General features: G+C 32.0%; 1 protein-coding gene across 1 annotated transcript in view; it reads right to left on the bottom strand.

Moving 5' to 3' along the window:
* Positions 1-9,301: 9,301 nt before the first annotated feature.
* LOC117180253 (nose resistant to fluoxetine protein 6-like) overlaps positions 9,302-23,545 on the bottom strand; it is a 109,603-nt gene continuing 95,359 nt past the window's right edge. The window contains exon 13 of the mRNA XM_033372651.1: positions 9,302-10,786. Within this exon, the coding sequence (XP_033228542.1) occupies positions 10,658-10,786 (129 nt within the window). The 3' untranslated portion in view covers positions 9,302-10,657. The remainder of the gene's footprint in view (positions 10,787-23,545) is intronic.

Genomic DNA, 23,545 nt, shown 5'->3' with positions numbered 1-23,545 from the left:
CACAGAGCTGCATTCAGGATGTGACATCTGGAAAGGATACTCTCCGAAGCAGATACAAACGTCTCATCCGGCAGATTTGGTTTTTTCGAACTGTCAACGAGGTACAAAGTATCTGCAACGAACATACTTTCCGTCCCGGTAGTACTCTATTCATTTGGAGTGGTTCCATGGACGACGAACGAGCTCAGATTCTTTGATATTGGAACACGAAAGGTTATGCACATAAACAAAAGCATGCATCTAAAGTCTTCTGTTCCGCGACTCTAAATGTCACGCCGTCAAGGTGGTCGCGGGATCTTGTTTCTTGAATGTCTTCGCAACAGGATTATTCTGGGTACATTACATAGAGTCGCAAATGGAAGAGACCCTCTTCTTAGGATGGTCAGGAATCACGAAGAAGTGGGCAAAGGAGCGTTTCTGTACAAAGTAGCGGAGGAGGCTGCTGAAACACTCGGACTTAACTTCAGTATTAGGGGTGAAGAAAATGCATCAAATGTTATTGTTCTCGAGTAATCACTCCTGAAAGCTTGGATTAAGAAAGCACAAGAGAAAAACTTCCATGAACAGCTCCTCGATTAGAGGATGCACGGCATCTTCCTCAAAAATGTGGAGGATCAGTCAATGTCGTGTGAGCTAACTTTTGCTTTCCTTAAATTACCGGGATTGAAGTCTGACAATGAGGGTTTCATTTTGGCATGTCAAGACGGTGTCTTTTCCACCTTAACATGCCGTCGCCACATTTTAAGCCAAGGCATTCCCGATGATAGCTGCAAGGCGTGCCGTGCACATCCCGAGCATTTAGTACACATACTATCTAGTTGCCCAACTTATGTAGGAACAACTTGCATATAGAGGCACAATGCGGCACTAAGAGTGCTTTATTACCATCTCTGTCATTCTTACGGCATTAACATTAATATCGCTCCTCTAAATGCTCCTAGGGAAATCGGGTCAATTGTCGAGAATGAAAAGTGCCGCATATACTGGAACTTTATATTCTCAACAATTGTTTCTGTTGCACACTCGACGCATAACATGGTTCTTCTTGACTTCGAGAAGCGAACCATGTTCATTATCGAATTTTCGGCACCAGCTGACAAAAACATCATATTCAAGGAGAATGCAAAGAAAGAGAGGTTTAGAGACCTTATAAGGGAGTTGCAACGATTGTACCCGGAATATTCTGTTGAACTAAATGTCCTTATCGTCGGCGCTCTTGGAGGTGCCAAGCTTTCACTCGTTAATAGCCTGAAAGGCATCCCTGCGTGTCAACAATATGCTAAAACACTTGTGGGAAAAATGCAGAAGGCGGTCGTCCGTGGGATATATATATATATATATATATATATGTTTATAACAATTTAACAGATTGCACGAACTTTATCTAAGTTATTAGGATTTGTTAATCGATTGTAAATCTATCAGTTTTTCACCTTTTTGAGGTAAAACCAATGAATGCTACAGAAAAGGTAGGTAAAATATGAACAATTATGGTTTTTTGGCATTTTGCAACTTGAATAACAAACAAATAGAGCCTTTCTAGCAAAATCGCCCTCGATAGATATCTTTAGAATTTAATTAGCTTTCATTTAAAAAAGGGATGGAATCGGATGAAAATTGTAGGCCCTGATTCTTCTTGAACCCCAACTGTATAATTCGCTGCACTGTAGGGCAGAGCGCTGTTTCGGGAAAATGAGCAGCTCCGTCTTTGGGATTTTCACTGTGTGTTTCTGGGATACCAAGCTATCGTTTAAGCAAAAAAATCTACTTTTTGGACCCCCTACGTGGGTTTCCCCTTTAAGTTCTTGGAATATGTAATTATTTGTGAAAAAATGGGTTTTTCGAGTTTTTGGCGCTAATGATGATTTTTTAAGTTTTTTTTAACGCAGATTGTTTTAAATACATGAAATACTACTTTATACTGATAATTAGATGTTTATTTAAATTGTTTCAACAATTTATTATTGTTTGTAACAACTTTCTCTTAGAAAAGGTTTAGAAAGGCAAGGTTTTTTCTGAATTTTTCAACTTATTTTCAACGTTTCAGTTAAAGCGAGGCAATAATCAATTAAAATTAACAAAAATAATTGTTTAAACAATTTGTTATTATTCATAACAATACACTCTTAGGATAATGCTAGAAGGTTGCGGTTTTTTTTTCTAAAATTTACAATTTTTTGTTCAGTTTTCACTTAAAGTGAGTTATTATTTTGTTTAATTCAGGAAAAATAATTGTTTAACCAAATTATTATTGTTTACAGCTATCTTCTTCTAGATTATTCCTGCATAGTAGCGGTTTTTTCCTGTAATTTTTAGCTTTTTATCACTTGTCAATTAGAGTGAAGTTATAATTAATTCAAATTAACAAAATAATTTTTTGAACAATTCATCATTATTGCTAATAATATTCTCTTTGCTTAATGATAGAAAGTTGCGGGTTTTTCTGAAATTTTTTACTTTTTGCCCACTTTTCACTTGAAGTAAGTTAATATTTAATTTAAGAAAAATAATTGTTTAAACAAATTATTATTGTTTATGGCTATCTTCTCTTAGATTAGTGCTAAAAAGTTGCGGTTTTTTCTAAACTCTTAAGCTTTTTATCCAGTTTTCACTTAGTGAGGTAATAATTAATGCGAGTTAACAATCATGCTTATTTAAATAATTTATTATCGTTTATAACCATTTTCTCTTAGATAAGTGCTAGAAAGTTGTGGTTTTTTCTAAAATGTTTAACTTTGCTTTACATTTTTACTGTGAATAAATAATAAATAAACATTAGAGAGAATTATATTTTAAACAATCTCTTTCTTTTTTGTGAATATATTTTTCTAAAATAAAACAGATATTTGAAATATCTTTTAAATTTTCTACATGGATCATATTGAATACAACTTTTCCTTGAAGTAATGACTAAGAGACTTTAGGGAGGTGCGCTTATGTCCGTAGATTAAGAGATGCAGCAATTGTCCGAAAATATGTTTCTGTACCTTTTGCGTCTTATACCTGGGTAATGGGTTTATACCTGAGTTCAGGAAAGCTATGGCTGAGTGATTAGATATTGAACGCAGATTGCGTGAAAAAATCTATATAATTGATTATATGGAGCGGGAAATTACCGGAAATAGATTACCATCGATTTTACAAGTGCTTCGGGTTTCCCTTTATAATCATCGTCATTTGATACTCAATGTACCAGAGAGTGCTGTTTTAGTGTTGAACGAAGTGAAAATGTTTTGGACCAAAGCACGCTTACCCGTGGAAAGTGACCAGCGCTGTTTGAACGAAATAAAAGGTTTATGTCAAGCACAAACTTCTTTCAAAATTTTTGCAAGTTGTCATGGGATTTATATTTCAAAACAGTACTGCTAAAATTGGACTACTATTTCAGCACTATCTTTTTGGATCATAAATCCTTTAGGCCCGTGTAAAAATAAAAAAAAATAAAAATAAAATTGAACCTTCCTGATAGTTTCGAGCTAAAAATTAATAAGACTTTGAAGAGAAATTAAAAAAAAAACACGAATTTAAAGAAGACAAATTGTGAAATAAATTGCACAATAATGGTTGGAAATTTTGCTTTAAAAAATCAGTTTTGAAACAAAACACATTCTCAAAAAATTCAAATTCTGTAACATAATTGCACAAAATGACTTAAAATAAGAGAATCATGTTTCTATAAAACAATTAATAGGTTCAGTAGAGACAGATATATGACAAATAAAAAAATAGGGGGAAAAAGGAAAGAGTCAATCGAACCAACTCAAAATTCATTTCCTTATATTTTTCTCCGACTTTTTTGTACTACTGGGGTCCAACGTGTTTCAAAATCATTTTTTTTTTTGGTATGTGACTTGTGTTTTTGATCTTTGATATTTTGGAAAACTTTTCTATAACTTCTTGATTGTTTAAAACAAAATTTCTCAAAAATTTACAAGTTATTCATTCCTTTAAATATTTAACAAATTTATCATGAGTACATCTTTTGAATTTTTATTATAAGTTCATATTTGTTAATTTACTGATGAATTTATTATACATGGATTTTCACAACAGTCCAAATCGAACCATCGTACAAAACTGAATATTAATAAAAATGGCCGAACAAATTTTTTGTAAATTAAGTAATTATTGTTTCAGTTTTAAAATTCCTTTTATTAAATCTCACTCTAAAATTAGCAAATCACTGAATATTAAAAAAATTATAATATAACTAAATGTAATTTAATAACGAAAAGACCGAAATTATTTCATATTCAATTTTTAGCCAACTAGATAATGAGCCTATTAATTGTTTTTTAGAAACATGATTCTCTGTTTTAAGTCATTTTGTGCAGTTATGTTACACAAATTGAATTTTTTCGAGAATGTGTGAATGTGTGAAAATTCTCAAAAAAATAAATGAAATTGAACTTTTTTGGTACTTTTTCCCCTATTTTGATTTGTAAAAAATGTCTTGAATAGTATTTTGGGGGTGAGGGGCAGGGGTTGATTAAATTAGATTGTTTTTCATTTAGAATAAGAATATTTTTTTAAAATATCAATCATTATATTTTTGATTGAAAATTTATATTTTTAGGTCGAAAATTGAACTCTTTGGTTGAAAATTGAACTACTTTCTTAAAAATTCAATTTTTGCGTTGAAGATCCATAATTTTCGTAGAAAATTCATCTCTTTGGTTGAAAATGGGGAACTAAATAAACTAGTAATGCGTGTTTTTTATAAGGACCTACTTATTTTTAAAACATATTATTTCGAGAATATTGACCCTTGATTGAAAAAATTGAAAATATCCTTTCTTCAGTTTTTTTAATGAAATACCCTGTATGTCAGTTTAATTAAAATGTAGTTTAATTTGGTTCCTTACATCGTTCTAAGTTATTTACGCATTATGTCTGCCAATAATTTAAAATGTATATTTTTTTTAGTTTTGTTCATGTTTCGGAAATGCAGCAGTTATCCAGTCCTAGTAGTGCTTCGCTGGAAGAGAAACGACAGGTGAAGATGAAGCAGACCCCGATTTCACAGCACCCATGTCGGTAGATCAACCTTTTGCTTCTTGTGTAAATTCAGATTCAGATGCAGAAGCGACGTCATCCAAACCAAAGCGAAAGATTATTTTCCTAAAGCTTGCCTCAGCTTTAGACACTGCTAAAGTAAGTGACAGACAAGCCACACGTATTGCAGTGGCTGCCTGCGAATCTTTCGGCATTGATCCTGATAGTGTTGTTATCAGTCGATCTTCAATTCGCAGATTTCGAGAACAATCTCGCGCTCTGTACGCCGAAAATATCCGACAAAAGTACGGAAGCGTTATGGACAAAGCATTTATCGTGCAATGGGACGGAAAATTACTTCCATCTCTTTTACAAGTCATTTACAGAACTACTCCTCCCACCTACTTTTAATTATTCCATTCTTTGTTTTTGTCTCTTTTGTATAACAGCTTTCTTGTTTTAATTAATTTTTTTGAACATTGGGAAAAGAACAAAAATAATTTAGATAAGGCAAAACAATACTATTTAAAATATGATTCTCTCTAATTTTTATTTATTATTTGTTCACAACTAAAAAGGTAAAGCAAAGTTAAACATGTCAGAAAAAAACAGCAAATTTTAGCACTAATCTAAGAGAAGATAGCTATAAACAATAGTAATTTATTCAAGCAATTATTTCTGTCAAATTTAATTAAATATTCACTCACTCCAAGTGAGAAATGGGCAAAAAGTTAAAAATTTCAGAAAAAGTCGCAAGTTTCTATTATTGAGCAAAGAAAATATCATAAGCAATGATAATAAATTGTTTAAACAATTATCTTGTTAACATGAATTAATTATTACTTAAATCTAATTGTAAAGTGATGAAAAGTTAAAAATTTCAGGGAAAAACGCAACTATGTAGTATTAATCTAGAAGAAGATAGCTATAAACATTAAATATTTGTTTAAACAATTATTTTTGCTACATTAAATTAAATAATTATTTAATTTAAGTAAAAAAAGGACAAAAAGTTGAAAATTTCAGAAAAAACCGCAACTTTGTAGCATTGTTCTAAGAGAATATTGTTATAATTAATAACAAATTGTTTAAACAATTATTTTTATTAAATTTAATTGATTATTACCACCACCCTACTGTACAATCAAAGAGAAGAACTAAAAAGAATGAAGAATCACAATTTAAGATTCCAATTTTTATCTTTAATTCTTATTATAGATTATACATTATTCTTGGAAGTTTTTTCTTATCCCTTCGATGCAAAGTTCCAAAAGCATGCGCGTCAATAAGGACTTTCATCAGAAACTGGTATTATATTAAGATTTTAATTTCAGATTTCACTTTCCTCTGGCTCATCTTTTTATCTTTCCGCTCGCCTCGTCATACTTCACTTCTTTGTGATTCAGCAAAACAAATGAAGGAATGAAATTGGTAAATTTGTTGAGCTGGTATTTTTATTTTACCTATTATACATTTTCCTCTGCCTTTCTGCAATATAAGCATCAAATCAACTTGTGTCGTAATTGATTACTCGCGCGTTTAGATGACAATGTGAAATCGTGGCATGAAAGTGCAATGCAAAATGCCTCATCTTCACACGTGAAAAATTCAATGCTGATGAGATGAGCATATCGGTGTTCAATTTTCGATAAATTTGCTTAAGCAGAATTTTTTTGATTGTTGATAATATGTTCATAATTTATATGATATTACAACGGCTTTGCAATAAAATTAATTAAAATCATAAAATATTTTTCAGGAAAAAATAGGTTTATTATTGAAAGTTGGCGCACCCTTCGATTTTAATGAAACTTTTCGCTTGATTCTTATAGCCAAGGCCGTACCCAGAAAAAATGTTCGGTGGGGATATGCAGAAAAAAAATTTGTGGGGCGGGGGGTGATATGAAGCGACGCACGGAAGAGTATGTGTATATCATGTGCATGTTTCAAAAATTTCGGGAGGGGGGTCAAACCCACCTCATCCCGCACTGGCAACGGCCTTGCTTGTAGATGCTGTTATGGAAACTTCTATGAAAGTATTTTTAAATAATTAAACCATTTATATACTATAGCTCTAAACTCAATTTAAACTTTATTCTGTTTTGCAAAAAGAATTTTAATAAACTAAATAAATGATTGAATATCTTAAAATAGATACGTACAACTTAATTTTTTCTGAATATATTTCTTATGAAAAAATTAATTTTAAGTTTTTCAGATCCCAGTTAAGAAGTGCGCACGTTTTTCAAACTTGTTTTTGGTATTGTTGTAGAAAAAACAATTAAAAAACATATAACTATAAATATTATTTAAAAAGTTTATTCTTAGGCAAGACTATTTCCAATAATAATGATTTATAAATATCTCAAAAGGTGTACTTTTTTGTTTAAAATATTTTTGATCATTTCAAACTTTTTTGGAGAAAACTGTAAAAATATCCAAGTACATATCTAAGGTCTTGAGTTAAGATTTTATACAATTGTTTTCTCTTTCTTTGAATATTTATTTAGAGAAAAAAGCACGTTCCGTTAGGATGGAGTGAAAATGCTGAAATGAATCGAATCATTAGAGCCGAGTAAAAAATTGTAGGTCAGCACTCAAAAGAAGTTAAAACAACAATTGGTAACCGATGCATGCACTCAAAAAAATGTCTGACTAAATCAACAAGAATTTTGGTTAAATATTCCCTTACTATTTTTTCTGGTAAGACTAACCAGAATTCTGTTTGAATTAACCAGCTTTTCTAGAATTCTGGTTACTCTAACCAGAATTATATATTTATAAGCCCAAAAGAATAGCATTGGAGTGTGGAACGGGTTGCATACTTTTTGGTAAGCACCTGCGTAGTCACCCTGTGTAAAGGTCAAGTAACCGTTGTAGGGTCCGACTGGGCGCAACTGCCATTCTCGCGTGGAAAAATTTCGTGGCGCTGAACTGTTTCTGTCTGGTCCGCCTTGAGTCAACACTGGCGCGCTGAAGACTGACTGTCCAGTGGCTAGTCTGGGATGTAACGCTCGGATCGACTAGTTTCTAGAAAGATCGTCTAATTTGATACAAATATTAATAATTAAATAATATAATTATTTTTTAGTACCTAAATGTTTAATATATATAGATTTTTCGGATAATTAAAAATATAAAAAAGTTGATGTACACAAAAAAATTAAATCATGAGGTTCCGCAAGTCTTGTACACATGCCGGGAGTCAAACTTTTGACTTATAATTTTATATAATTTTGCTGTGATTTTGCCGTTAGCCTTAACACACTCAGCCATCGAAAGGTTAAAAAATTGTCTTTTTGTCCGATCTGAATTTCCATTCATTACATCGTAATAATTATTTCAATAGAACCTGAACAATTTTTAACATTCAAAGTGCTTTATAAGTAAGTAAATCATTTAAAATAATGAGGTTTTTTCATTGTACATGCGATTCGGTTACGAAATAATTATTGCTTATTATTTTAAACAATTAGTACGTTAGGCTTAATTTTCATATAAACAATTAATAAATAATTACTATAAATTATTTATGTTGAAATTAGATTTTATGGAATATTATCAATATAATACGTAGCAATATACATATTATAATTATTTTTAATTTAATATAAATTTATTATAACTTGACTATATAATAAAATTGAAAGAAAATGCTTTTAAACATTCTTTCAAATAATCGTTCTTAAGAATACAGTGCGTATATTAAAATGTTAATCACCTTCAATATTTATTATCTATCACCTTAAATATGTAATAGTGTCCATTTAATTATTACTTGAGCATTTATGCAATCATCTATTGTAATTAGCATGATTCAAGGCTGCCACGAAATTTTTCCACGCGGGTTTATGAAAATGACATCTGCTGCCAGTAGAACCGCAGTCAATCACACCTATGGCCAAGTCCCATGACCATGATATGTATGTATGTATGTGAAATATATATGTAGCATCATCAAGTGCTGTAATTTGTGGTTAAAAAGCAAGACCATTTTCTCTTTCTTCCAAGACGCAGTCGATTTGTAGCTCGCCAAGCTCAACAATAAAAGACATCATTAACGATTCAAGAAGACAACTTGCTGGCAATTTTCACTCTCTTTCGCGGTTTCCCTTTTAATTTAATTTTATGCTTTCAAATTGGTGTAATCCTATTAAAATATACGCGGTTGATGCAGACATTAATCTAAAATTATTATGAAAGAAAATACAAAATTATACAAGAGTTTCTGTTTAAAAATAATTCTAATTTTATTATTTTTAATTATTAAGTATTTTCAATGTAAATATCATCTAGGCAATGAGCATAACTTAAATATAAAGCTGATGTTACAAAATCGATATAAACAAGGATTTTTGTTGTTGAAAATATGCCATTATATGTCATGATCGAATAAAATAAGTATTTCTAATAAGGACACTGCGCGTTTTGTACTTTTTATCGCTGCTAAAAATATTCCATTTGTATTTTATATATAGGCGTAAAGGTCATTCACAATATTATACTTGCACTGAAAAAAAACTAATGAGCTAGTATTGAGTCGGAGAGTCTTAATTTAAGTTCTTTAACAAAAGAATGTAATAATGTAGAAAAGTGACTTTTTCAACATTTGTACTTTTTATCGCTGCTAAAAATATTCCATTTGTATTTTATATATAGGCGTAAAGGTCATTCACAATATTATACTTGCACTGAAAAAAACTAATGAGCTAGTATTGAGTCGGAGAGTCTTAATTTAAGTTCTTTAACAAAAGAATGTAATAATGTAGAAAAGTGACTTTTTCAACTTTGGCTAATTTCACCGTGAAATTGTTCTAAACAATTTATTTCACTCTTTTATAGTTTTATCAGGAATATTACATATGCAATATCCTGAGTAATCAAGACTAAAAAAATAAACGCAGCTAAAATAATTAAATTTTTGTCTGGGTACTTATTATACTGAAACTCTTATATTATAACCGTAAATGTAATTTAGCGGACATTAATCCGCAGTGTCTTTCTTCTCTTTGAGGCGTTCCAACCTCACATTCTAAAACAAGGTAAACTAAGTCGTAGTAAAAATTAAAATCCATAAGAAATTGAACTTGAGAAAAACTAAATTTACTCTGAAACGTTTGATAAGGAGTGAGGTAAAACTTATCACACTACCAATGAACCACACAGTGAAAAGGTCTTATTAAAATTGTTGCTTTAAATTTTCGAATTAAAACTTACGTCACAGGGTTCATTTTTGTCAGACTTTTCATACTTTTAGCCCTTTTTTAGGGTTTGAATTTGATATGAGAATTTTTATTAAAAAATTTGAACTTTAAGGGATTTGATTTATTTTCGCGGATGAACACCTCCTTGGGAGAAAAAATAAAACAATTTTCTCCCTATACGAGGTATTCATCCAAGAAAATAAAGAAAACCTACGAATATTTTTATCCAGAAATTAGCCATTTGACACACTTATTTTAAAGTACGAGACGAATCCCCTGTATATTGTAATTTGACAAGATGACTCACGCAGAGTTGCAGATAATAGAGGCCAAATAAAGCACTGCTGTATACAGACTGGGGTCATTAATAAATAATTTAATTATATGACCTTGTAACCAGCTCTCTATATTTTTTGTAACCGCTTGTTGCTTCGAGAAATATTCAGCTGCTACAGAATTCAATCTCGTTTCCATTGCCGAAGGGGATGAACTATCCTCAACAAGGACACCATCGGAGCTTCGAAAAGTAGACTGAGAAACAAGGACGCTGCGTAGGATGAGACGAGCACGCCGCAAAATACGTATGCCTGAAAAATAGAATTCCTCATGTCATTTTTTAATCCCACAGATTTCAGGAAGGTTCACATATTTTTATAAACTTGATTATATTTTTAACTTGTATTGCTAGTCCAACAGAAACACATTCATGCACCTCTGTTAAAAATACGCCAAAAGTACTTCCTGAGCGATTCATGTCACACTAACTTACTGAATAACATTTAAGAACAAAAGGTATTCTGTGAGGTCGAAAATTTCCGCATTTTCCACGTCTTTTTGTCCACCTCCTTGTTTTTAATTTAAAGAAGAGCGAGAAGAAAATTCTCGCTGAAATAATAACGATTGAGGATTTTAAAATCCTGTTCCCAATTCCACAAAAAGTAAAATTCAAAGTTTAGTATCAAGTGTGCCGATATATTTCTGGCGAATCCAAAACATTTAGCAAGAAATTTCTTTAGTTGGAAAACAAGAGGGCGAACAAAAATATGTAAGAAATACGGCAACGCATGACATCCGCATGGTGTCCTGTTTTTCTTTTGAAAACTATGGAAATTGCCTGGTTTTTACAGAACTAGATTTTTTCGAGAAATCTTATGATTTTGAGCGCCAATTGCGAGATCATTTTTTCTTTGCTAAAATCCTATTGGAGCGCAGAACGCAATCAACTTTTCAGTGAAAACTGTTCGCCACACAGTTTATCCCTATCTTTTCACGCATGGCCAGATAGATTCGCTATATTTAAAAACTCATGTTTTTTTAAATACAGTAAACTTGCACCTATTCTAACGATCGCAGAGTCGAAAGTTCACCTATTCGATATCCCCTATGTACACTTATTTGAAATTGCGCAATTCCGCCACCTCCCACCACGGTTTCTGCACGAGCTGTACGGTCGCCCCCGCCCCAGTGGCTGACCTATTAAAAAAAGAGACCCGAAGAGCGAGAATTCTGCGTTGGTTTGAATTCAGCATTTTAGCAAGACGTCATGGAAATGCAGACAAACTTTTCGAGAAAATATTCTAACCGTAAAAGTAACTCATAAATGCTAGAATAGTAATATTTCCCAAGCGTAGAATCTATTTTTTCAGTCATTTTACATTCTTTTGTTGATTGCCGACCTTTCAGTGTCAACAAATACAATCAACTGTCCAAAATTTGAGGTGAGCGTACTCGATCTGATATACTAACCTGAAATTTTGGATATTTTCTTTTCTTTAGTGATACTGAAAGGTCGTCAATCGTCAAAAGAATGGAACATAACTGAGAAAATACATTATACACATGAGAATCATTACAATTAAAACCTTTATAACTTACTTTAACGTTTAGAATTTTTTCTTCAAAAGGTCGTGTGCAGTCGGAGTGCCATGTTCTAACCTTCCTGATGGCTGACATTTTGACTTATGCTAGCATGACACACTTGAAAACTCAAACCTCAATGACTTACTTATTTTTACGTTTAGAATGTTTTCTCCAAGAAGTTGTCAATGTTTGTCAATTACTGTGCCAATCTTCATGACATTTTCACCCATCCTTTTATGTGCGCCACGGTATGACACAAAACTCACTGTTCCGTGAAATAGTGGAGTCGATTTTTGATTCCATTATGTATTGATTTTAGTTGGTAAATTCTCGTACGTCCATAAAAACACTGCAAAACACCGACATCCATAATGCGCTGCGACTTTTTCAACGGCGCAAATTGGGGCCGCCTAAATCGTTCCCAATTATAATTCATAATATTGCACAATCTCCACATGTGAATATCCGGGTACTGCGCCTTTCCGCTTCAGACAAGAGTCGCAATCGCTCTAGCCCCTTGGGCTGAGAATAAGCCTCAGAATAAATAGACGTGTACGGCTAGGGTACTAGAATATTCCTCACAGGAAAAGATCAGAAGCCTTTTCAAGGAATTCGAAATCAAGCAGCATGAGTGAATTTTTAAGATTAACACTGCAGTTCGAGAGATTAAGACAGACGTTTCAGAGAATTCTAGTAGGTTCAATTTGTGTGAAAGTTCAATTGTTAGTAATGCGGATGAAGTCTCTAATATCAAGGCAGAGGCTAGATCACTGAAATTGAAGGTCGCCACACTTGAAGCTTCCCCCAACTTTCAAGATCAAGCTGCGTCTCAAAATACCCTTGAGAACCACGGGTTACCTCGAGTTACCTATTAAACCGAATGAGGATCTTATATCGGATTTAGAATCGGTTGCCAAGGCACTTAATGTCCCCTTTTGCAAAAGATTACCTTCCGAATGTTTATATTATTCTTGAATCCTCAGCATCCAACCCACTGCTTGCACCTATCATCGTTGCCAAGTTCAGCAGATAGTGTTTAAGGGATAAGATAATCGAGCAGTAGAAGAAATTACGAGACTTCTCTAAGATCAATTTTTGCTAGCCAGGTAATGATAAAAGTCTCATGTTTATTCGTGAGCATTTGGCGTTCTTTAATCGAAGGATTTACGCTTTTACATTGGATTTGAAGACACAAAATATGATTAAATAACTTTGGATTTTCACTGGTACAACACAAAGAACGATTCCAATAGAAATTGTGCTATGGACGGAATAGTTACGCACACAATGGTGAAATATTATTATTGTACGGCTATTTGGTGTCTGTTTGTAAATATACCTTCAATATTTTTACCATTTTCATACCTTATACATATGTATATTCAGATAGCATATTACACTCCCCTACATGAGTTTTGCGAATAAGATGGCACCTACTGTTTCCGAATGGATTTTTCGTGCTGAACCCGAATGTGGGTTCAAGAACTTCCCATCACGTCACGTTTTTGGGAAAGTAGGGGTTGCAGCCCCTAAAAACGGCGTTTTTCGACAGTTTCGAAAAATTGTAGAGATGAGCCATGGCATGCTACAAACTTCGCTAAATCATGAATTAAAGGCTGAAACAAGCCCTTTCAAATGCACTGTTAGAAATTTCTGTAGGAATTTTCAGAGACGCGTCACTAAAGCTTTATGCAGAAACCGGTTCTAAATTTTCTGAAACTGTAACAGAAATTTCAGCAACTGTAACTGAATGAAACCCCAGTCACATGTATCACAAAATTATGTTGCAGTTTAGGAATTTTCAGTTACTGTAACCGAAAATTCCTAGAGATTAAAACATTTTTGTTGGTTCATTATTTTAATATAAAACATGAAGTCTATATTTTTCCTAATAATGTAAATAGGAACAAAATATAACTGACGTTAAGCCTAACTACTTCTTATGTATCTATGTTATATGTACACTCATTATATTAAATACATAATCAAAGTCCATCTTTTATGATAAGAATTTTTTTGACATTAAATATATTAAGTAAATTATATAACATAGTTATTTACATATAAACTTCGTTCGTATATAGTCTTACTTTAATTTTTTGTTTTTAAGACAAATATATACTGAAAATTTATATTAAAATTAATGAACCAAACAATAATGACTCTATACATTACATGCTTAGAGAAATTTACTCACAAAATGTATACGAAATGTTATATAATTTTTATAGGTAATATTTGTATGTAATTTTTTCGTAAAGAATTGAATTTTCAACGGGAAAATATGAAATTTTAAGAAAAAAATTAATTTGTAGCAAAATAACTAAACCTTCAACCAAAGAAATAAATTTTCATCTAAAATATGAATTCTAAATGCAAAAATGATTTCTTAAAAAAGTGGTTCAACCAAAATTTTCAACAAAAAAATTTGTATCCTCAAACAGAGAAAATATTAAGTTTCAAGCAAACAGTAGCATTTTTATCCAAGAAAGATAAAATTTCGACTAAACGGATGAATTTTTAAATCAAAAAATACAAACTTAAAAAAAATTGAATTTTCATCCGAAAAAGGCTTTACTTTGACATTTTTACATAAAAATATAAGTTTTCAGCAACAAGTAAATCTTCCACGAAAATTATAATTGAGTTTTTAACCGAAAAATACACTGAGAAAACTATATCGCACAAATTACAATATATATCGTAATTCCTGCGCTATATATCGTAATTATCGCATTATAATAGCGCAAAATCGTGATATCGTACATTGCAAGTTTTTACATTATATACCGTATAATTGTGCAATCTATAACGTAAGAAATGGGGATTCCCATCCGTCAGTTACATTTTGCGCTATGCTAAATTGTATTAAGTAAGTTCTAATTTTTCTACAATAATGTGATTTATTTCGGGGGAAATATATCAGTAAGTAGATATTTTTTTGTGTTTTCTGTCGTAGATTCTACATGTTTTACTGAAATTTTCTCACTTCAGCACGACGCAGTCTATGAGTTCAGAATTATTTTCCTAACCTCAGTGAAACCTTCGCCGAAATATGTTTAATCATTAGCAGTTGCAGGTCTCACCTGCAGCAAATTTTTAATTTTCTCTGTGATTGTTTTAAATCTGGAGTCCCGATTTATAGCTCGAACTAACTCATACTCTGCCTTTTTCCCATTGCCGCTAAGGACGCCGTAGCAGACGACAGCAACAAAATGTAACTTTATTTTTGTCTGTGATATTAGTGCATTATGATATCGTACAAAGCTCCGGCTCCTGATTGTACGTTATCATATTGAACTTTCTTGCAATATCGAGGTTTTGTGATATCATTGTGCGATATCTTTTTCTCCGTGTATGATGTTTCAACGAAACAGTTAAAATTTTAATAAAAAAGGTCAACTTATTGAAAAAAATATTCGAGTTTTTATCAAAACAGTTGCATTTGTATTTAAGAAAGGTATTATGTCTAATACAATAAATTAATTCTTAAATCAAAGACAAATAATTTAAAAAATAGTTGAATTTTGATCCAAAAAAGATTTCAGTTTCACTTTTCGACATAAAATATAAGTTTTAAATGAAAAAAAAAATTTCTATGCGAATAGTTGCACTTTCTACCCAAAAATATGAATTTTCAACAAAACAGTTGAATTTTTAACAAAGAAGAGAAAATACTTTAATACAAAATTCTTGCATTTTAAACCAAACCGTTACATTTTTATCGAAGAAATATGCACTTTCTAGTAAAGCAGATGAATTTTTTAAATAGAAAGACAAATTTTCGAAAGATAGTTGAATTTTCAACCAAAAAAAGATTTTTCTTTTAGTTTTTAGCATTGAAATATGAGATTTAAAAAAATAAGTCAATTTTCTATGAAACTAGTAGAATTTTCAACACCAAAATTCAATTTTACAACCAGAAAGGATGCCTTTTCAACAAAATTGATTAATTTTCAAATAAATAATAAAATGTATGACTAAAAAAGTAATATTGTGGAGAAAGGCACTAAAAAATGTGAATACAAGGCAAACAAATCACTAACAAGACTATTATATCGCAAAACTTCAGCCAAGTTGGTTTTTACTAACCTCCATGCTTCGTTTGCTAGCCGCACGCGCTCAAGAAGCGAGGAGTGCGCATGCAACTGCGCATTTCTTTATGTCACGATAACTTATACTTCTGTTATTATTTAGGCAGTCTTGGAAAATATATACGTGATTTTCAGAAACCGCTTTGGAAGTTAAATAAAAATTTAGTAAATTTACTATAAAAGTTATGGAATTTCATTTTCAGCAACCTAATTTCGTAAATTTCAGTTACTTTGTTATCTTAAAGGTGTTGGAATTTTCCGAACATTTCTAACAGTGTGAGCCGTATGTCAAATTAACCGCATTCGCCCTGAGAGCGGGATTATGTTTTCGTTTAGGAGTGGAGGAAGAAAATCCCTCGAGTAACAAAATTCACTAAATCCGTTTGAATTTCAAAAAATTATCTGCATGTTGGATCCGCCATTTTGAATTTTTAAAACTTAACTGCATATTCGTAATCAGCGACACTTAAAACTTTTAAAAGCACTGCACATTTTAGTACGCCTGGGCGTGCATGTAAGTATGTTAAAATCCTTTCTGTTTTCATTTTCTTCCTCCACCCCTAGACAAGAACGCCCCCCTCCATCGCCCGACCTGTTTTGAGGGGGTGCCAAAAATTGGGAAATATATTGTGTAAATAAATTAACTAAAAATTTTCGAAAAATAAGGGAAAATAATTAAGTAAAGAAAGTGAAATAAAACAGAACGTGCACAAATCCATAATTCGCACGATTAAATTTATATTTATCAACAGGTTCGCGAATATTACATATGAGAGCACCATTTCGTAAGTATCTTTGAATTTTTAAAAGTATAAAAAAGAATGCCTATAATATATCCCTTTGCTGTATGTCAGCATAAATAAAACGGGTAAAAAAAATTCCATTTGGAGAAGAAGTAGATCTACGTTTTAAAATTTTTTAAGAATGGTTGCGCACCAGATTCCCCAATTCAGAAAGTCTGCTTTTCATAATTTAAATTATAATTTGTATAGTTTTCGTATTCTTAATTTGAAAATATAAATGAGAAAGCAGCCTTTTTGGATACTCAGGAAAAAACTGGTAAATTTTCGTATGCTATAGGTTAAAAAAACGGCCTTTCATATGAAAAAAATGGGTGGGAATTTTGTAGCTACGTTCTGGTATATACGCCTTAATTAACATTTTAATTTGCCTTGTGTCGTTTTTTGCAACATTCAATTCCATTATTATTAGTGTTATTTATTACGATTAAAACGAAAACCACGCGCTTTATCGAAAAATTATTCGAAAACAATTTCTAGATTTTTTTTGGGTTGAACAACTTTTGTGAATTCAATCTCTCGTATCTTGTATTATTTAAACAAAAATTTAATTTTTTTTTAAATATCATTTGTCACAATTAAAATAGAAACTACCTATCATATTAAAAAAACATTATTAACAATCTTTTTGCTCTACTTTCCGTGATGAATTGTTATCTATTTATTTTTTTCTTAGCTTGTGTCGTGTGTTGAAAAATTTAATTTTTCTATTTTCAGTGTTTTTTTATAAATAAGAAAACTACGGGTCCTATAAAAAACTAATTAATAACAAATCTGTAGATATTATTTGGGTGCACAATGTTTGTTTTGTAATTTTTTCCCTATATTGCATAGTTTGACCGCAAAGTGTAATCTTTGATTTTTAATTATTTTATGTGCCTCAACATTTGAATTTTAAATTTTTCGAAAAAAATCAAACAAATGTTATGATAATCTTGTAGGGCTATCGAAAATAAAAATGGTTCTTTTATTCTCTTTTTTCATATCGTGCGTTATTTGGCTTAAAGTGTTCATCTTCGTGTGTTTTTTTTTAATTTTGTGAATGCTATAACTCGGTAATTTTTAGTTTAATGAAAAAAATCATTAGGATACATTATTCGACTTTTTGAATAATACAAACATCCGTAGAGAGAATTTTTCAATCTTGAATGAAGAGTGGTCTCAAAAATATTTAAAAGGTTCTTACTTTTAGAATTGTCATTTAAAATGGCTGACTAACAACCACGGCATTTAGCTTAGGACACTAAAGGAGTGTACCACAGGCCAATCTAATAGATTAATTTTTTCAAAAGTTATCGTGCTCACAGCCAGGCATACATAAAGACCGACAGGCAGACGTACAGACACATTCGATAAAACCTGTTTTTCGGATTCAGGTGGCCTTAAAACGTGGACCTTTTCACAAAAACTGGGGGGGGGTCAAATTTTATAAAAATCTAAAACCATCTGTGATGAGAATGTAAAAATGATTAATTTGTCAGCAATAATTTTTCGGTTGTTCTTTTTCTGGTTTTAATTGTGAGAAATAGCATTAGAAACATTTAAAAAAATTAATTTTTCAAAACCGATATCATGCAACCGACATGTGACCTTTGTGTCGGAGATCGGCTTCGGTAGCGTTTGATTGATTTTGGCTCTGATATCTGGCACTGTTTTGAGTCTGGACCGCTTACTTAACACTTGTATAACTCAATCATCACTTTTTGTTGTCTTCCAGGGTCGGCCCGAGCGTTTCCTGTCGAAAAACTATTTGGTTTTAGCGAACTCTCTAATGTTGTACGGACTCCTTTATGTGAAATTTCCAGTATTTGTGCAATTTTTCGTTGCGAATATCCGGTTTCACTTAAAATTACTATCTGAGCACGTTTTTCTGAGCATGGTTTCTTCAGGTATTGATAAAAATATTGTGCAATGAGCAACTGTCTTTCAAGTGTCAGAGTGACGAAATTGGAGGTTATTGTACAGATATTGTTCTGAACAAATACGTTGTATAAAACGGTCTTAGAACGTTTTTTCCTTTTTATTTCTACGTTAGCATACACAAGAGCTACTGAAAAAACGATGTTTACAAGAAATAAAAATTTACAACAGTTAATAGAAACAAAATCAAAATTAGAGATAAAATGTTTGAGAATTAAATACGAGAGTTTTACAAGTGAGGGATTTCCAGAGTTGGGTTAGTAGTAGTGTACAAACATTTGAAAAAGAGATTTTTGAAATGATACAAGGAAGGTCCTGTGAGAACGCTTATTAAAATATAACTTAAACATTTTGATGACAGGGTTTGACACGTAAAAAGATTTTAACTTTTGAAAAACCAAACAGAACAACAGTCGTGATCTCCTTATTATCCATTGCTAGTTTGAGATGCGTCGTAAAGTTAAGGCGATCGGAGTACTATGTTTCGCCCGGAAACCTGATTAAATCCGTCAATTGCCTTAGATATATCGAGAAATTTGGAAAGTTGCAGTAGAACAATTTTTTCAAGTGATTTAGATAGTACACATAAAATAGAATTTGGCTGAAAGTCTTTTGGGGATAAAGGTTTAGAAATTTTGAGAAGTTTGGCAAATAACAGCCTTTTCCTGATATCTCTGAAGATACCGATTTGTATGGAAGAATTATTAATTAATTTTCTACATTCTCATCAGAGAAGGTATTATATTTGTGTAAAATTTGACCCCCCCCCCTTAGTTTTTATCAAATGTCCACGTTTCGAGATCCCCTGAATTTGAAAAACAGATTTTTACGAATGTGTCTGTCTTTCTGTATGTATGTACACAGCCCTGCGAAATTGTGGACTCACTTAGAAAAATCGTTTTTTTTTGTATTTATCTCTTTAATTATCGTTCTCAGACCATTTTATACAAAGTATTTGTTCAGAAGAATATTGTATTGGTAACTTTTGAGCGTTTTCTTTTAATTATCATTGATTTATTTATCAAAGTATGTTTATTTTAAAATATTGAAAAATTGACAATATTAAAATAAATCATTTTTTATTACTTCAACATTTTTTTTACCTCGAATCGATTTTTGCTCTATATATCGATACTTCAAAATGCGCGCCAATGACTTCGAACCATATCTGCCGTCGATTGTCTATACAATAACCTCAAATTTCGTCACTCTGACACTTGAAAGACAGTTGCTCATTTCACAATATTTTCATCAATACCGAAAGAAACCGTGATCAGAAAAACGTGCTCAGATAGTAATTTTAAGTGAAACCGGCCATTCGCAACGAAAAATTGCACAAATACTGGGAGTTTCACAGAAAGGAGTCCGTACAACATTGGAGAGATTCGCTAAAACCAAATAGTTTTCCGACAGGAAACGCTCGGGCCGACCCTGGAAGACAACAAAAAGTGATGATTGACTTATACAAGTGTTGAGTAAGCGGTTCAGACTCAAAACAGTGCCAGATATCAGAGCCGAGATCAATCAAATGCTACCGAAGCCGATCTCCGATACAACGGTCACACGTCGGTTGCATGATATCGGTTTTTTATGGACGGGTCGCTGCCAAAAAACCATTGCTGCGATCGGTAAACGTGCGTAAACGACTCAAATAGACAAATGAACACAAATTGGTCTGTCGAACAATGGAAACAGGTGTTATGGACCGATGAGCCCCAATTTGAAATTTTCGGTAGCAAACGGCGAATTTACTGCCGCAGAAAATGTAATGAACGGCACGCACTTCAACGTGTAAAGCCAACAGTTATGTTTGGCAGTGATAGTGTGATGGCATGGGGTTGCTTCTGTTACGCTGGTGTCGGCACTGTGGTAAAAATCAACGGAAAAATGCAGAAAGAAGACTATCACCGGATACTTCAGCGAAGCGCTATTCCATCTAGCATCGATTTGATAGGAGAGGGGTTTGCATTTCAGCAAGATAACGACCATAAACGTACATCAAAACTTTATGCGAACTATTTAAGATCGAAAGAAGCTGCACGCATTCTTAAATACGTGGAATGGCCACAACAATCGCCGGATGTAAACCCCATTGAACTGTTGTGGGATGAGCTGGACAGAGAAGTGCAGAAACTGCATCCAACCAGCGAATCGCACTTGTGGCAATGTCTTGGGCAGGCTTGGCACTGTAGGGCAATCATCAAATCGAAAGGCCAACATAATGATAAAAAACGGCTTTATTGATTTTCTCAATTTTTGCAGAAAAAACTCAAGAATATCACAAGTAAAAGTTTAGTACTTAATAATAAAATGTTATTCGAAACAATTACGTTGAACGAAACTGTCTGGGAACGATAATTAAAGCGATAAATACCGACAAAAAACGATTTTTCTGAGTGAGTCCGAACTTTTGCAGGGCAATGTATGTATGTCTGTCTGTTTGTTTGTCTGTGAGCACGATAAATTTTGAAAAAATCAGTCTATCGTATTGGCCTTTGGTACGCTCTTTTAGTGCCCTAAACTAAAGGCCCAGTTCGTTAGCCAGACATTTTGGATGAAAACTCAAAAAGTGAGTGCATCTTTAATATTTTTGAGATCACTTTTTTCAAAATGAAAAAATTGTCTGCTCGGACGTTTATAGCATTCAAAAAGTCGAATAATTTATCTTAATGAATTTTTACATAAAAACAGAAACTACCGGAGTTATAGCACTCACAAAGTTCCTAAAACAGCCGAAAATGACTATTTTAAGCCAAATAACGCACGATATAAAAAAAAGTCAAGAGAAGAAAAATGTTGTTTTTTGAATGCCCTGAAAGATTACCCTAACAACTTTTTGAATTTTTTTGAAAAATCGAAAATTTAAATTTTGACAGCATAAAAAATAATGAAAAATCCAAAAATTACTTTTTTCGGTCAAACTATGCAAAAATACGGTCAAAAATGAGTAGAAAAAAATTGTGAATTTGAAAAAGATCTACAAGTTTGTTATAAATCACTTTTTGATAGGATGCGTAGTTTTCACTTTAATCGTAAAAAACATCATTAAAGGCCAAACAAAAATCTACCCGCTGCGTGGGCACATTCTCATCACAACTTTGCCTTTTAATTTCTTTTTCGTTTCGTGTGTAGGGTTTTGAAAAATTAATTTGTTTTAAAATGCTTTTAATGCTATTCCTTACGATTAAAACCAGAAACAGAACAACAGAAAAATTATTGCTGACAAATTAAATCTTTTTTACATTCTCATCACAGAAGGTTTTAAATTTTTGTAAAATTTGACCCCCCCCCCCTTCCGTTTTTGTGAAAAGATCCACGTTTTAAGACCTTCTGAATCCTAAGTCCTAAGCTAAATGCCATGGTTGTTAGTCAGCCATTTCAAATGACAATTCTAACAGTAAGCACATTTTGAATATTTTTGAGACCACTCTTTATTCATGATTCAGAAATTCTCTATACGGATATTTGTATTATTCAAAAAGTCGAACAATGTATCCTAATGACTTTTTTCATAAATCTAAAAATTACCGAGTTATAGCATTCACAAAATTCCAAAAAACACACGAAGATGAACATTTCAAGCCAAATAACGCACGATACGAAAAAAAGAGAAGAAAAGAAAAAATTTAATTTTCGGTAGCTCTACAAGGTTATCATAACATTTTACAATATTTTTTCAAAAAATTCAAATGTTGAGGCACATAAAATAATCAAAAATAAAAGATTACATTTTGCGGTCAAACTATGGAAGATAGGGGAAAAAATGACAAGACAAACATTGTGCACCCAAACAATATCTAAAAATTTGTTATTAATTAGTTTTTTATAGGACCCGTAGTTTTTGTTTCATTTATAAAAAAAAAATTGAAAATAGAAAAATTAAATTTTTCGACACAGGACACAAGCTAAGAAAAAAATAAATAGATAACAATTCATCACGGAAAGTAGAGCAAAAAAATTGTTATTAATTTTTTTTTTAATATGATAGGTATTTTCTATTTTAATCGTAAAAAATAATATTAAAAATTAAAAAAATTAAATTTTTGTTAAAATGATACAAGATACGAGAGATTGAATTCACAAAAGTTGTTCAACTCAAAAAAATCTAGAAATTGTTTTCGAATAATTTTTCGGTAAAACGCGTGGTTTTCGTCTTAATCGTAATAAATAACACTAATAATAATGGAGTTGAATGTTTCAAAAACGACACAAGGCAAATTAAAATGTTTATTAAGGCGTATATTCCAAAACGTAACTACAAAATTTCCTTCACCCATTTTTTCATATGAAAGGCCGTTTTTTAACTTTTAGCATACAAAAATTTATCAGTTTTTTCCTGAGTATCCAAAAAAGGCCTCTTTCTCATTTATATTTTCAAATTCAGAACGCGAAAACTAATAAAATTATAATTTAAAGTATGAAAAGCAAACTTTCTGAAATAGGGAATCTGGTGCGCAACCATTCTTAAGAAATTGAAAAAATACTTTGACTGGGTTAGTCTTACAAGAAATTCCGTAATAGTAGTACGAGGGTGGATTGATAAGTTTCCGGCCTGACCAAGAGATGGCGTCACTAGGCCTACCTTAAGGTGGCGTTCTATAGTACCATCCTTAGATAGCTTGTAGCTATAGTTTCAGCCCGATCGCCATGTTAGTTTAGGTTTCAGAGCACA

The sequence above is a fragment of the Belonocnema kinseyi genome, chromosome 9 (assembly GCF_010883055.1).
Source record: "Belonocnema kinseyi isolate 2016_QV_RU_SX_M_011 chromosome 9, B_treatae_v1, whole genome shotgun sequence".
Lineage (NCBI taxonomy): Eukaryota > Metazoa > Arthropoda > Insecta > Hymenoptera > Cynipidae > Belonocnema > Belonocnema kinseyi.
This window is presented reverse-complemented; position numbering and strand designations above follow the sequence as displayed.